Source organism: Monopterus albus, unplaced genomic scaffold, assembly GCF_001952655.1.
Source record: "Monopterus albus unplaced genomic scaffold, M_albus_1.0 scaffold62.1, whole genome shotgun sequence".
Lineage (NCBI taxonomy): Eukaryota > Metazoa > Chordata > Actinopteri > Synbranchiformes > Synbranchidae > Monopterus > Monopterus albus.
In genome coordinates this window covers 352,978-366,266 of record NW_018127942.1, presented here as the reverse complement: position 1 = coordinate 366,266, position 13,289 = coordinate 352,978, and the positions used below count along the sequence as shown (strand labels likewise).

At 41.1% G+C, this 13,289-nt stretch overlaps 2 protein-coding genes across 2 annotated transcripts in view; one reads left to right on the top strand and one right to left on the bottom strand.

The window, feature by feature from the left end:
• The first annotated feature begins 7,081 nt into the window (after positions 1-7,081).
• ccn2a (cellular communication network factor 2a) lies at positions 7,082-9,742 on the top strand. Its single transcript, XM_020603593.1, has 5 exons — positions 7,082-7,344; positions 7,554-7,770; positions 7,894-8,145; positions 8,239-8,450; positions 8,554-9,742. The coding sequence occupies exons 1-5, from the start codon at positions 7,282-7,284 to the stop codon at positions 8,848-8,850; spliced, it is 1,041 nt and encodes a 346-aa protein (XP_020459249.1). The 5' UTR covers positions 7,082-7,281; the 3' UTR covers positions 8,851-9,742.
• Positions 9,743-11,345: 1,603 nt separating this feature from the next.
• chga (chromogranin A) overlaps positions 11,346-13,289 on the bottom strand; it is a 6,581-nt gene continuing 4,637 nt past the window's right edge. The window contains exons 8-9 of the mRNA XM_020603652.1: positions 13,121-13,282; positions 11,346-12,213 (exon numbers count right to left, since the gene is read on the bottom strand). Of these exons, the coding sequence (XP_020459308.1) occupies positions 12,130-12,213; positions 13,121-13,282 (246 nt within the window). The 3' untranslated portion in view covers positions 11,346-12,129. The remainder of the gene's footprint in view (positions 12,214-13,120; positions 13,283-13,289) is intronic.

The following is a 13,289-nucleotide window of genomic DNA, read 5'->3' as shown; positions in this document are numbered from 1 at the left end:
CCTTCATATGAGAAGAAAAGAACATGAATCAAATGATAGAAAAACAGTCTGAGTTTATTCGATGTTGATAAATGTTAAGGTGAAGTCTTGACCTGGATCATTGTACATCACAGCATGAAACACCTGTCTAGGAAGTAGAAACCCACAAAGCAAAATGTCCCCTTTTCTGTACTTGAAGTAACATTTACCTTGGCAGCAAATGAGACAAAGCAGCAGTGTGTGATTAAAGCCGATGTATTTATTCAAGGCTTTTACAGGAAGCTAATTAGCAGAGGTATGCGGTCGTGTGCCAAACTAATAGGGGGAAGCTAACATTCCTGCAGAAAAGTGGTGGCCTCAGAAAGCTACAGAATATGTATTTACATTTACAGTCTCCTCTGTGTGAGGATGTGGTTTGCTCACTGACACATTTGAGAACATGGAAAACATGCAGGTCTTTTGTCCCAGTGACTGAATGACAAAAATGAAAAAAGTAAATGTGCACACAAACTGCAGCGCTGCCTAGGACACATCCATGTGCAAAATGGCAAGATACAAATGATTCTAGGGCTATCAATGAATGCAAAGCATGTTTTTTGTAGCACTGCGTGTGGTGGGAACCATGTTATATTTAGAAACCATCAAACAGCAGATCTTCTTTAGGGCCACAGACCCTCCGTGGCCCTAAACGTTCACAGAGCTGTTACACCAAGGCACCATTAAGCTTATTTTAGTGATGATCAATGCAAGGATGAAGTTAGGTTGCCTCAAGGCATCATGGTTCAATATGCAGTCCAGAAGAGGAAGTGCTCAGAGCCAAGCAGTGTGTCAGACATGATGTCTAAGATTAGAAACCCCACTGACCCCCAGCTGAAAGGTCACTGAAAAAGAACAGAGACCATCCCGGACCTACATGGTGCTGTGTTTAAGTAAAGGCATCCTGACTTGCACATCAGTGTGTGTGGCATTAAACCGACAGCTGGGATGAGCTGGTGCTGTTTATTGAAAGTGTCACGGAACAAAATTCTTGTCAGTGTCTCTACTGTAACCACTTTCCAGAATATATAGGTTTTAAATAAGCAGTTTCCACTTTCTCTACCTCTAAGAATTAAGCCACTCATCAGTTCCCTGTATTACAGTAAATCTCTAAAATGTCCCCAGGCACTCAGTCTATTGCTAGATTAGCTCTGTGAGCTGCAGCCGGTCAAAAAATGTTTTGTTTAAAAGAAAAGCTGTCTTCTCCCTTGTTAAATTCATTCCCCTAGACATCCTTTATCTAATGACTCATGAGAACATTTGACCAAAGAGGTAATCCGCCTTCCAGCTATCTCCCGCTGGCATGGAACAGTCAAAATATTTTAATACTTAGCACATTACCCCTAAAACTGTGCCTGAAAAAGACTGAGCCTCATGCATGTTTCCAGTTTGAACATTTCCCACCACTCTGGGCTTTAAATAGACATAGTTTCCATCTTGACAGCTCATCTGCCCACCAAACACCTCGTTAAATCTCAACAAACCATCCCGAGCTCCAGATCCATTATTAATTTCTGGTGCTCATCTTTTCACAGGCATACTTCAGAAAGTTTCCATCGTTTGCCAACTCTTTCATCTCTTTCATCACCATTTCTCTTCTCCATTGCTAAACATCAACAGATCACCATCCAATTCATTTCAGATTTCCCCAAAAGTTTCTCTGCTCCAAATTGTAAAAGGAAGCAGAAATGTATTTTCCCAGCACGTCTTCATCAGCCTGTTTGCTTTGATGATGAAGAACACATATTGCAAATGACACAGGAATGTTATGCACTCTTTTACTGCCTAGCAAGGCTGTTCCCTTGTTCTTGTATGCACTTATTCTTCCACTGTGCATTGCTGAAAATCACCTGAAATGCCTAAAATGTCAGTAAATTAGAAAATAATAGTATTTTTGCTCCTGGTTGGAGCCATTTTGTTTTCATCTAAGTTTTCAACTCTGCAGGCAGCCCAATATATGTAGAGTAGGGAGTATGCAAGCAGGAAAATCATTTTGAGATCTTGGTTTCATGTTCAGTTTACACAGTGGTTTGTAGATGGTTGGTTTGAAGCTCGAGCCACACAACATTCCTCAAATAGCCTGCCTTCTGCCACTAATGGAATTTAAGTTAATCAACAGCTGAGTGCAGATAACACAACCAAAGCTTTAAATATGGACCCAGTTTGGGTGAACCATTCACACATAATGACAGGTTTTATTGGTAGACTGTTGTATTAGACTGGTTGTACTCAATAAACCGAAGGTCCACTGAGTACTTCAGCATGGTTTGGATAAATCCATCCACCAAACTTTGCACATGTTTCTCAAATTGGCATAAAGTACACAACAGTAAATTTATGAGGGATACTTTTAGAAATGTTTCATATTCTAAAAATGTTTACGGTGAAATTAAAGTTTATATCTGGCCCTGTGTGGAACAAAATAAAAACTCAGTACACAGAGTTTGGTATGAGTGACTTTTTATTTTTGTTTATTTTTCTGCTTAGCTTTCAAAATGCTGGCAAGCTATGACTTCAGCCATGCTCAATACAAGCAGTGTACAGTATGGGAACCACAGACACAGCTCGAAAAAGTCCCACAGGACACAAAGGCCTTCTGTGTGACATCAGCATCAGGCATGACATCATCAACCATGGTGTGATGGAACTGCACACACACACACACACACACACACACACACACACAAGGTGTTTAAAAACATTTCAATTTTTTGCACCTGAAGGAGAGACTATGTCGTCACCGGCGTGTGATGGGGGCAGACACTGAGCCTGTCATTTCCACAGGTCCTAAAGTTGGAAACATACCAGCTGACACAGTTCTGCTGCTTCATGATGTCACAGCAGTGAAGTAATGAAGCTATAACAGGCAGCAATGCACATAAATCCAGACCTTAACCAGGAGATACTACACAAGGCACATGACCTTAAGTCTGCATGACATCTGAGCTAAATCAGGAGCATCATTTCACCAGCTTGTTCTTTGGGTAATGGTGGTGGTGCTCATGTTTATTTTCATTTGGAAAAATAATGAGCTAGCAGTGAAACAATAGCACATTGGCATGATGTAGTTTACCATTAAATATACTGACGACAGCTGTATTAGAGATTCCATTGTTCTGTCTTGGCCCTGTTGTTTGCATGACTAATACCTGAAAATATTTATTCCTGATAATACTGGCCAATTTTGTCATCGATCACCTAATTTGTCTACATTTATACTATTACATTGTTGACAAAGGTTTGTGATGGTGGTACTGAAGAGTAAGTGATGTCCCTTTATATTCTGTTTCAGCTCATTGGTTTTGTTTTTGAGCTTTGAGTTTTTAAGTCCTATCACTAGAACATACTGTATAAAATGATCTCACCTTGTGAATGTTTCCAGTTTGAATGTAGAAGTGTTAACAGATTGTAACCCACAGCTACTCTTTTAGACAAATAAGTCAGTCTATACTTAGCCTTCATATACCTGGGCCTACCACACACAGAGCCATGTGTTTCTTTTGGCTGCCACATTTAGATCTGCAGAACAGTGAGCATGCAGCCTGCTGATAGTCTGCACAGGACACTCTGAGACTGAGGCTGAGACAGTGAACAGACAGCAAAACAACCAATATCATTAAATTACAAGTACAATGCGATGCCAAAATGACTGTCGAGGACAAAATGAATCATCCTCAGTGAGCCTTCTGTTGACCTTAAACAATCCCGAACATAAAATAATCACTTTGTTTACTAAAAATTTTGAAATTCTTGGACTCCTTGGTCATAGTTTACAATACTGATGCTATCTAATCAAATTTTATTTCCGGTATCTTTAAAAGGCATTGGAATGTGTCAAACTATCCAAAGCACGTCAATTACAACAGGATTTCTGCATCTTCAAGAGACTTTCCTTCAAACCATGCAAACAATTGGCTGATAGAAGATAAATCTTAGTCGACAGCCTGACAGATACTAGATTATCGTGCATTTAAGATAACAGTGTCAGTTGTTGTGAGTGTTGTTTTGCAGCGTGGCTACAGTACGTTCCTCCATCAAGCTGTTTCCCTTAGATATCATGGACTTGAAGTTTGAGCCCTGAGGCTGCAGTGACTGATGGCACACACACACTCGCTCACACAAAGTCACACACACTTTCTCTGGTCTGCTTTGAGAGACACACACATGCCACACTTTCACTCTTGTGGCTGTGTTTTTCGTTGATGGTTTAATAGAAGTTACTGTACTGAGCCATCACAAAGAAAGAACATATCCATATTAGGAAAAGAGCAGATGTCCTTATACGGAAAAGCTTCCTCTGTAACAGCCCAGTCTGCTGGCTTGTCCCGCACATTCCTTCACCTTCAGGTTTCTCTGGGAGTTTTTCATTTCCGATTTGCTGGCTGGAGAGGGTGTAGGGCCGCCTTTCATAAAAGTCTAGCCTGGTGTGCGATCCCTCTTTTCAAAAAATACACAAACCTCCGTCTAGCCTCTTTCCTGCAATCCTCCACTCTGAGGTTTGATGTAGTAAAATAAGCCTGGCACACACGCCAGGACAGGGCACACCTGGCCTTTCAAGTTTGTCAGAGACTAAACCTCATTAGCCAATTGAGAAGCTAGAGAACATGTAAGCTTTGTTCCTGTAATATCTACCCTGCGTGCCTTCATAGGCCCGGGCAGCACTTTCACTACACTCGAGTTAGGATTTTTAATCATCATTTGTCCTGACTAAGATCCAGTGGAGTTTCACTGCCCTATGTGAAATAAAATCCCTCACACAGAATCCTCGAAAAAATGTCATTTTTTTCAAAGTATTAAAAGCAGCCTAATGCTCAATCAACAAACATCCATTTCAGGAAGTGCAATTAACTGAGAACATTAGTCTTTGTCCCCCTAATACCTGCATACCTTGGCTGGGCTGCTTACTTGGTGCAGGTAACTCAGGAAACATGACTCTCAGGATCATTTTGTGTCTGACAGTATTCATGCATGGCATAAATACAAACACAAACAACATATATGTATAGAAAATATAAATACACACAGATGTTGAGTTGAATATGACTGAGCCAAACCTTCATTTGACTTTGATCATTAGTTGCATCTCTAAAAAGGAAATGTGGATGAAGTGGGTTTTATTTGATGCTGAAATGGTTGCACTGGTGCAAACTACATTTACTCTAGTACTGTGCTTAAGTACAATTCTAATTCACTTATACTTTCTTCAGTTACGGTACTTTATTTGTTGCTTTATACTACAGCTCCACTGCATTTCAGAGGGAAGTCCTGTATGTTTTACTACACTGCATTGTTTGACAACTCCTGGATACTTTTCAGGTTAAAGGTTTATGTTTATAAAAGCATATCATTTCAACTTTAATTTAGTCAGTAGATCCATTAAGAGGTCACCTCACTTTTTTGGGAATGCCCTGATCACATTCACACAGTTAACCATTGACACCTGGAAGCTGCTCAGCCCAACCAGTCTTACCTGCCAGCCACAAGGGCACCACCGTGGTGTTAATGAGAACAGGGCAGGTGTTGCTTTGTCACCTGTCCCACCCAGATCTAATCCCGCTGATCCAGGGACTGAACTGGTGACCTTGGTCACACACCTGATTCTTTAACCTTTAGGCCACCACAGCCCCTTAATAACATCCATCCATTATCTATGTCTGAATAGGGTCGCAGGGGTGCTGGAGCCAATCTCAGCTGACACTGGGCGAGAAGCAAGGTACACCCTGGACAGGTCGCCAGTCTATCACAGGGCTGACACGTAGACAAACAACCACAGACACTCACACATACTCACTCACTCCTATGGGTAATTTAAAGTCAGCAGTCAACCTAACTTGCATGTCTTTGGACTGTGGGAGGAAGCCGGAGTGACCGGAAAGAACCCACGCAAGCACAGGGAGAACATGCAAACTCCACACAGAAAGGCATCGGGTCGGCTGGGGCTCAAACCCAGAACCCTCTTGCTGTGAGGCGACAGTGCTAAACCACTGTTCCACTGTGCCGCCCCCCCTTAATAACATAAAACATATAAAAAGTTCATAAAATTCACAGTATAGATAAAACTAGCTCCACCTGCAGATACAAAATTGAAATTCTTCTTATAAATTGGCACAACAGGATGAGTAATTTTGCTTTTGATACTTTACGCACTTCAGCTAATGCTGTGCTTTTAGTTAAGTATGGTTATAAATGCTCTACAAATTATTTTAATGCAGTGGTTTTACACTGTGATATTTTTACTTCAGTACAGGATCATAATGCTTCTTTTAAATCGGTCTGTATCTACTGTGCAAATTCAAAGTCACAGTGGGAAAAGATCAAAGATCATAAATCATCTGGATTTATGAAAGCAGAAGTATTTCTAATCACAATGCATCATTCATGTGTAAGGGATCATTATTCACTCATAATATGAACTGCAGTTCAGCCACTGATGTCAGCGCACAAAAATGCCCCTACTGTGTCCCAGACATAACCACACAAGTACAGAAGACAATGTTACAAGACTGCAGGGCTACAAGGCTGCCGAGTCTCTGTGCTGGAACGAACACTTTGGCAGATTAACAGTTCAAGTTAATGACACAAGTGAATTTCCTTCCCTCTAACCACTCACTGTTAATTTACTGGAGTGCAAACTGTCTGTGCACCTTTGAAACCAAAGCCAAGGAATGTTGTTGTGGGTTTAATGTCTTAACCACCCGTTACACATCAATCAGTTGATTAAACCATTGTATTATTATGGGGTTTTTTTTTCTTTCATGTATAGCTCTGTGTGCATCCAAGTTTTTTTCTTTTGTTCTACTTATAAAACTAATATTTATAGGTACCAGCTGTCTGTTTGTGAAGTCAGTCTTCAGGAATTCCCAGTGTGGGGTCCCAGGCCTCTAACCAGACTTTAACCTCCCTATTCTAGATGAAAGCTGCTCTGAGAGACACAGTGTTGGAAAGAATGCCAAGTATGTCCATGTTTGTCCACGGTTGGCTCTCCATTCAGCCCCCCGGTGACGTACTGCAAGGGCCAGGGGGTATAAAGGGAGCTTGCCTCTCCAGTCAGAGCTCAGATCACAACTCCTCCACCGAAGCTTAACTCTAGCTTTCAACAAGAAGAAACAGAAATACCGTGACTGGAGCAGCGGAGCAACGCTTCAAGACAAACAAGACAAAAGATCAACTCGATCAGAAAAGGCTTCTCAAGCTCAGACTCTGACAATAGAGAAAGACTTTCTCAACAAGACTTAAGGAAAAACTAGAATCTACAAGGAAGGAAAGATGTCTGCTGGAATGAAGAAAATGATTTTGCTGCCTTTGCTGTGCATCATGCTCTCGTACATGGTAAGTCAAATGCAAACTGCTGTTTTTCTGTTACTGTGGGCTTAGAATTGATCAGACTTCATTTATGTGGGCAATGTTTTGGGTCTTTAAGCTTTTCTCTTGTCATATCAGTGTGTGGACTGTGTTATCCATGTGCTCTGCCTACTATAATGCAACATGTGGAGATGATATTTACATGAGTGTGTGCCCTGTTGTGTGTCTCTGCTCAGGCTGCAGGTCAGGGGTGCAGTGGCCAGTGCTCGTGCCCCTCCACTCCCCCACAGTGCCCCCCAGGTGTGAGCCTGGTGCTGGATGGCTGTGGCTGCTGCAGGGTGTGTGCCAAACAAATGGGGGAGCTCTGTACTGAGAAAGACGTCTGTGACCCACACAAAGGCCTCTATTGTGACTTCGGAGCCCCCATCAACAAACGCATAGGAGTCTGCACAGGTGAGACACAGAAAATTGAAATCATTACCTGTGATCCCCTACTGTACTTTGTTACAGAACTTGGCCTTAAATTTTCTTAATGAGGGAACCAAATCCTGACCTTTCCTTGTTGTTTATGTACAGCCCAAGAGGGAGCCAACTGTATGTTTGGAGGCATGGTGTACAAGAGTGGAGAGAGCTTTCAGAGCAGCTGCAAGTACCGGTGCACCTGTCTGGATGGAGCTATAGGCTGTGTCCCTTTTTGCTCCATGGACATCCGGCTACCCAGCCCTGACTGCCCCGTACCCAGACGGGTCAAGGTGCCAGGGAAGTGCTGCGAGGAGTGGGAGTGTGAACCTCCCCACACTGACAGTATCATGGGGTCTGTTTTGCCTGGTAAGTTAGTCTCTTCTTCTGTGTCATAAAGTTGTTTCCTTGTCTGTAATCAGGATTGTCTTTCTAATCCAGTGTTTATTCTTGTGTTTACAGCCTATAGAGAAGAGGAGACATATGGCCCAGATCCTTCCCTGATGAGGGAGAACTGCCTGGTTCAGACTACTGAATGGAGTGCCTGCTCTAAGACCTGTGGCCTTGGGATCTCCACCAGGGTCACCAATGATAACAGTGAATGCCGCCTTGAGAAACAGAGTCGGTTGTGCATGGTGCGACCCTGCGAGTCACAGATGGAGCAAAGCATTAGGGTGAGTTTTCATTAAACAGCACTGCTTTCATGAACAATACACATAAAATACCAGCACAACAGGCAAAGAATACCTGCTGAAGTTGCTCATTTTCTTCCTGCAGAAAGGGAAAAAGTGCATCCGTACTCCCAGGCTCTCCAAGCCCATGAAGTTTGAGATCTCTGGCTGCACCACCACCAAGTCCTACAGGCCAAAGTTCTGTGGCGTCTGCCTGGACGGCCGCTGTTGCACCCCCCACAGGACCACCACCCTGCCCATGGAATTCAAATGCCCTGACGGACAGGTCATGAAGAAGCACATGATGGTCATCAAGTCCTGCGCCTGCCACCACAACTGCCCCGGAGAGAACGACATCTTCGAGTCCATGTATTACAAGAAGATGGTGGGAGACATGGCATGAGCTGCTGAAAGATGGTCAGAGCATATGACTTGAAAACAATCAGAAATTCATCTCATTTTGCAGCTCAATATATTGTTTTTTAATTTTCTCATTGTAAAAGTAGTCCAGACACTTGTCTTAGTGTCTGTGTGTTTTTGTATGGCTGGTGCACATCAGCCACATAGACTCAGACAGAGGGTTGCATAGCAGCTCCAATAGACTCCTGCACTATAACTTCTATTTTTGACAAACCTTCTGTCAGGTTTCTATCCAGTCTCCTTGAAATCCTTTTTACAAACTCATCCATCTTACTGTAGCTATTTTATACCTTATCTAAACCTTGACCTCGTCTCTAAATGAGTTGTTTAATGAGTCCCCCCGCCCTCCGAGGCCAGACCAGACCTGCAAACTCCAATCAGCTGTAGAGGGAGTGTGCAGACCGCAGCAGGATAATGTTCCCCTGTCTAAACAGGCATGAATGTGTCCTTGTCTGTACCTACGCTGCTCACTCTGCTCACAGAGTAGAGGAAAGGTCAGAGTTTCCGCCCAACACATAGATGAGAACGCAAGCAGCTTGCTGAATTTAGGGTTAGATATGAAACGCAGTCGGCATCACAACGGCACTGAGAAAAACAAGTACGCGTTGGCTGATTCAGGTCAGAAGGAAGAAATCAAGTGTCTATAGGAACAAAGTGTCTATTTTGTATAAAAAAAATAGAAAAGACTGGAAGAATTGTAATTTCATTCCTTTTTTATTGTTGTGTAAATGATGTATATATTTGTACAGTTTAAGTTAATTTAAAAGCCAAATTTGTTCTGTGCTTTGATATGTATCGATAGTGTATTTTTGTCAACAGTATTTTGTACTATTTTATTGAGAAGTGTGGCAAAATGTTACATGTTTCACTCTGTAGCTGGAAATAAAATGTTATATTTTTATACAAATATTGGGTTCTCCAGCTGGTCTTTCCTCAGTTTTGACAAACATATGAACTGTCTGAGCTTTAGTTTCACCACTCACTCACCTTTAACACTGTTCTATCCATGTCACATCTGTTAGCTGACATATTTAACAGGAACAGTACTCGTGCTGGTGATTTGCATGACCAGACTTGTTCATGTTTAACTTTTGACATCTTAAAAGGTGCTAGTAATAATTAATCATGAACACAAATAACACTCTCACAGAGTCAAAGTCCAGGAACTCTGTCTGAACTGAGTTATTTTAAAAATGGTTAAGCTACGTAATGTATATGTAACATTATTTACAACATTGTATTTCTTCAGCAAAAGGATGAAGGATAAACAGCAAACTAATACTACACAGAACTGGTGCCAGTTACCATATAACTATTATCCCTGTAATTATGTTAGCAGAACCAAAAAATGATGGTTTAAATGTAAGAGTATATGCACTGTTGTAAGGCATTCTTGCTTGTTTTTCTCTCATTTTTAACTGAGATGAAATTAAATAAATAAAGCCCAGGTCTCTCCCACAAAACAAAAAACAAATCTGCCTCTCTGACAAAGCTCAGCTTTAGAGAAGAGGACTGAGGCAGTCTAGTGTCGCCATCTGGTGTCCTTTTCATTTCACTGCCATGGATATTTTATAACCCCTCCAGGTTGCTACGGCATCCTAGTATATTTTTCATATCTTCCTTAACTCCCATAACTTAACTGGTAGGTATGATAGTAATAATAGCAAAGGAGATGTTCCCAGCAGTAAACACAGCTGTCTAATCAGTATCTGTAATAGCAGGTCAAACAGTGTAATAAAGAAAAACCTAAGTGTAATCTGTTATGTTTGGTCTTTTTTATTGTCAACTTTCAATTGTAATTTAACAATTTTAAACTTGCTATTTAATCTATAATACTAAACTATCTTCACCATGTGCTGATTTTGACACTTGCTATTTAATCTATAATACTAAACCATCTTCACCATGTGGTGATTTTTAGCTATGTTTTATGGTGCAGGCACAATCCTGGTACATTTGTCTCCTGGTGATGGTAGGCTATGCATAGATAGAGACATTGTTTACAGGCCCATCCTTCAGCTGTCTGCAATAGCTATATTTATGAGACCGTCTTGCAGTTTCTTTTTCTTCTGCCCACATTCTCTTCTTGTCTCATTTCAATCCCCTTTTTTTTTTAACTTCAGCAACATACTGCTGTCCAAATACAGCAGGAACTACTTGCACTGCACAGTCTGATCAAAATCTGCACTGGCTTCTTTTTCTTGATAGTAAAAACCAAACAATAATATCATGTTCATGCCAAAACCAACGATTAAAACGTTGGTGTTCTGAAACTGACCGTAATGTAAAAACAGCTTGTGTGTCAGATTGATAATTCATGTTCTCAGCTTTGTCACCCACAGCTTCAAACTGAAACTACTCTTTAGAATGAGAATCTAGATCCACTATAATAGACAGTGCAAGCAAAAATACTGTATATTATAAATGTATATATACAAACAAGCTATAAAAATACACGCTCAGCTGTAAATTTGTTAGTATTCAGTTTATTGCATTAATTCTAATATACAAATACTTATTTTAGTGGCATTAAAAGGATTACCTGTACCAAACAGAGACTTCCAGATAACCTATTCAATTTAATTATTTTCCTACATAAATTCAGTGCAGTTTTAGATTATCTGCTAAAAATGTTCACTTATTGCCTTGGATTGATTTGAGTCAACTGTATCTATAGTAATATGTAAGCATCTATGTATTCTTCTTCTTCCTTACAAGTAAGCATATGAGAAGGAGCTTTGTACATGTATATATGCCATTACTGTACAACGTCACCATGGTGGCGTGTGTATTCCTGGATCTGGTTGGTCACATAAATCGATGTGTAGTGTTAAAATAATCTGAAAAGCAGGAAAGATACATTTGCAGAAAAGAAAGATGATTGTCAGAGGAAAGAGGAAACGAAGGAAACAAGCTGTCAACTTGACAAAGGTTTTTGCTTCCGGAGTCTTGCTATGCATTCTGAATATATAGGCCTACAGTATATACATGTATGTATGCATGTCTGCACAAAACGTGTGCGTTTTAGTATGCATGTCTAGCTGCAATGTGTATCTACTGTTCTACTCTACGTGAGGGACAAAATGTCACAAAGGAGGCTGCAGCAGTCTGGCGCAAGTGGGCTTCCTCAAGAAAAATAGCAAAAGATAAAATCTTGTCACATTTTCACACGCTCTATCTGTGGAAACCAGGCAGTTGGTAAAGCGGAGGAGGACGAGGAGGCAGAGGAGGTTGCAGTGTCAACTTTGTACCAGGCTCTCGCTCAGCCTTGCCGCAGCTCATGGAGTTTCTGGGCAACGTTCTCGAGCTCTGACTCAATGGCTGCCAGGCTTTCAATCTCTGACTCCTGCAGATATAATGAGAGGAAAGCAAGTGAGGGGACAAGAACGTAGAGCAAAAACAATCGCATACACTCTATGTACAAACATCTCATGCACAACATCTGTTAAAATAGCACACGATAATTAGCTTCTGTGGGTTTTTTCCCCACCGGCTGTTGGCCAAAACTCATTACCACAAGAATAGCCTAGTTTTGCCTCCTACAACAAATGTGTAACAGTTTGCGGCCATCGAGGTTGTCATCGTCTAAATAGGCAAGGCAGCTTTATTTATATAGCACATTTAATACACAGAGGTAATTCAAAGTGCTGTACACAGGCAAAGAAAAACAGTGGCAGCATTAAAAACAATATAAAACCAGAATACTGTAAAATCAGTGAAGACAGAATGAAGATAATAAAATTAAACAAACTGAAAGGTCTGAAACAATTTTCTAGTAGTTACAGTGCAGAAATAAGTTTGCATAATGCATAATGAGTGGAAACATCTAGCCTGACTCTGTGTAAATCCCCCTACCAGCACCCCATAAACTCCCTGATTAACATGTTTTATTTTGTTTATTTAATCTGTTTAAAAAAGTGTTTAAAATGCTCACAGTTTTAGGTGGGGTTATGTTATGACGTTCTTGTAATAAAACGGGATAATACATGTTAATATGTTACTTTTAGACTGAGTCAGGCCGGCTGTTTCCAGTCTTTACACTAAGCTAGGCTAACTGGCTGCTGCCTGTAGCTTCATATTTTACATACAGACATGAGAGTGGTGTCACTCTTGTCATCCAACTCTCAGCAAAAAGGCAACTAAGCACATTTTCCCAAATGCTGAACTGTTCCTTTAAAATTTCCCTTCTCTCACTCCCTTGACAAAGTCACACTGCACTTACTGTTGGAAGATTAAAGCAGTGAAGCCTGTACCTCTAACTTTCTGCTGGCACTCCCCTCTTCCTCTGACACCCTCCTCTCCTCTGGTGCCCTCTGAGCAATCATCTGCAGCTCCTTCTCCTCTGGAGTCCTCCCAGGGTCTCTTTTCTTCTTCTCCTCCTCTTTTTCTGTGACCTCTTTCGAATGATGTGGTACTTCCTGC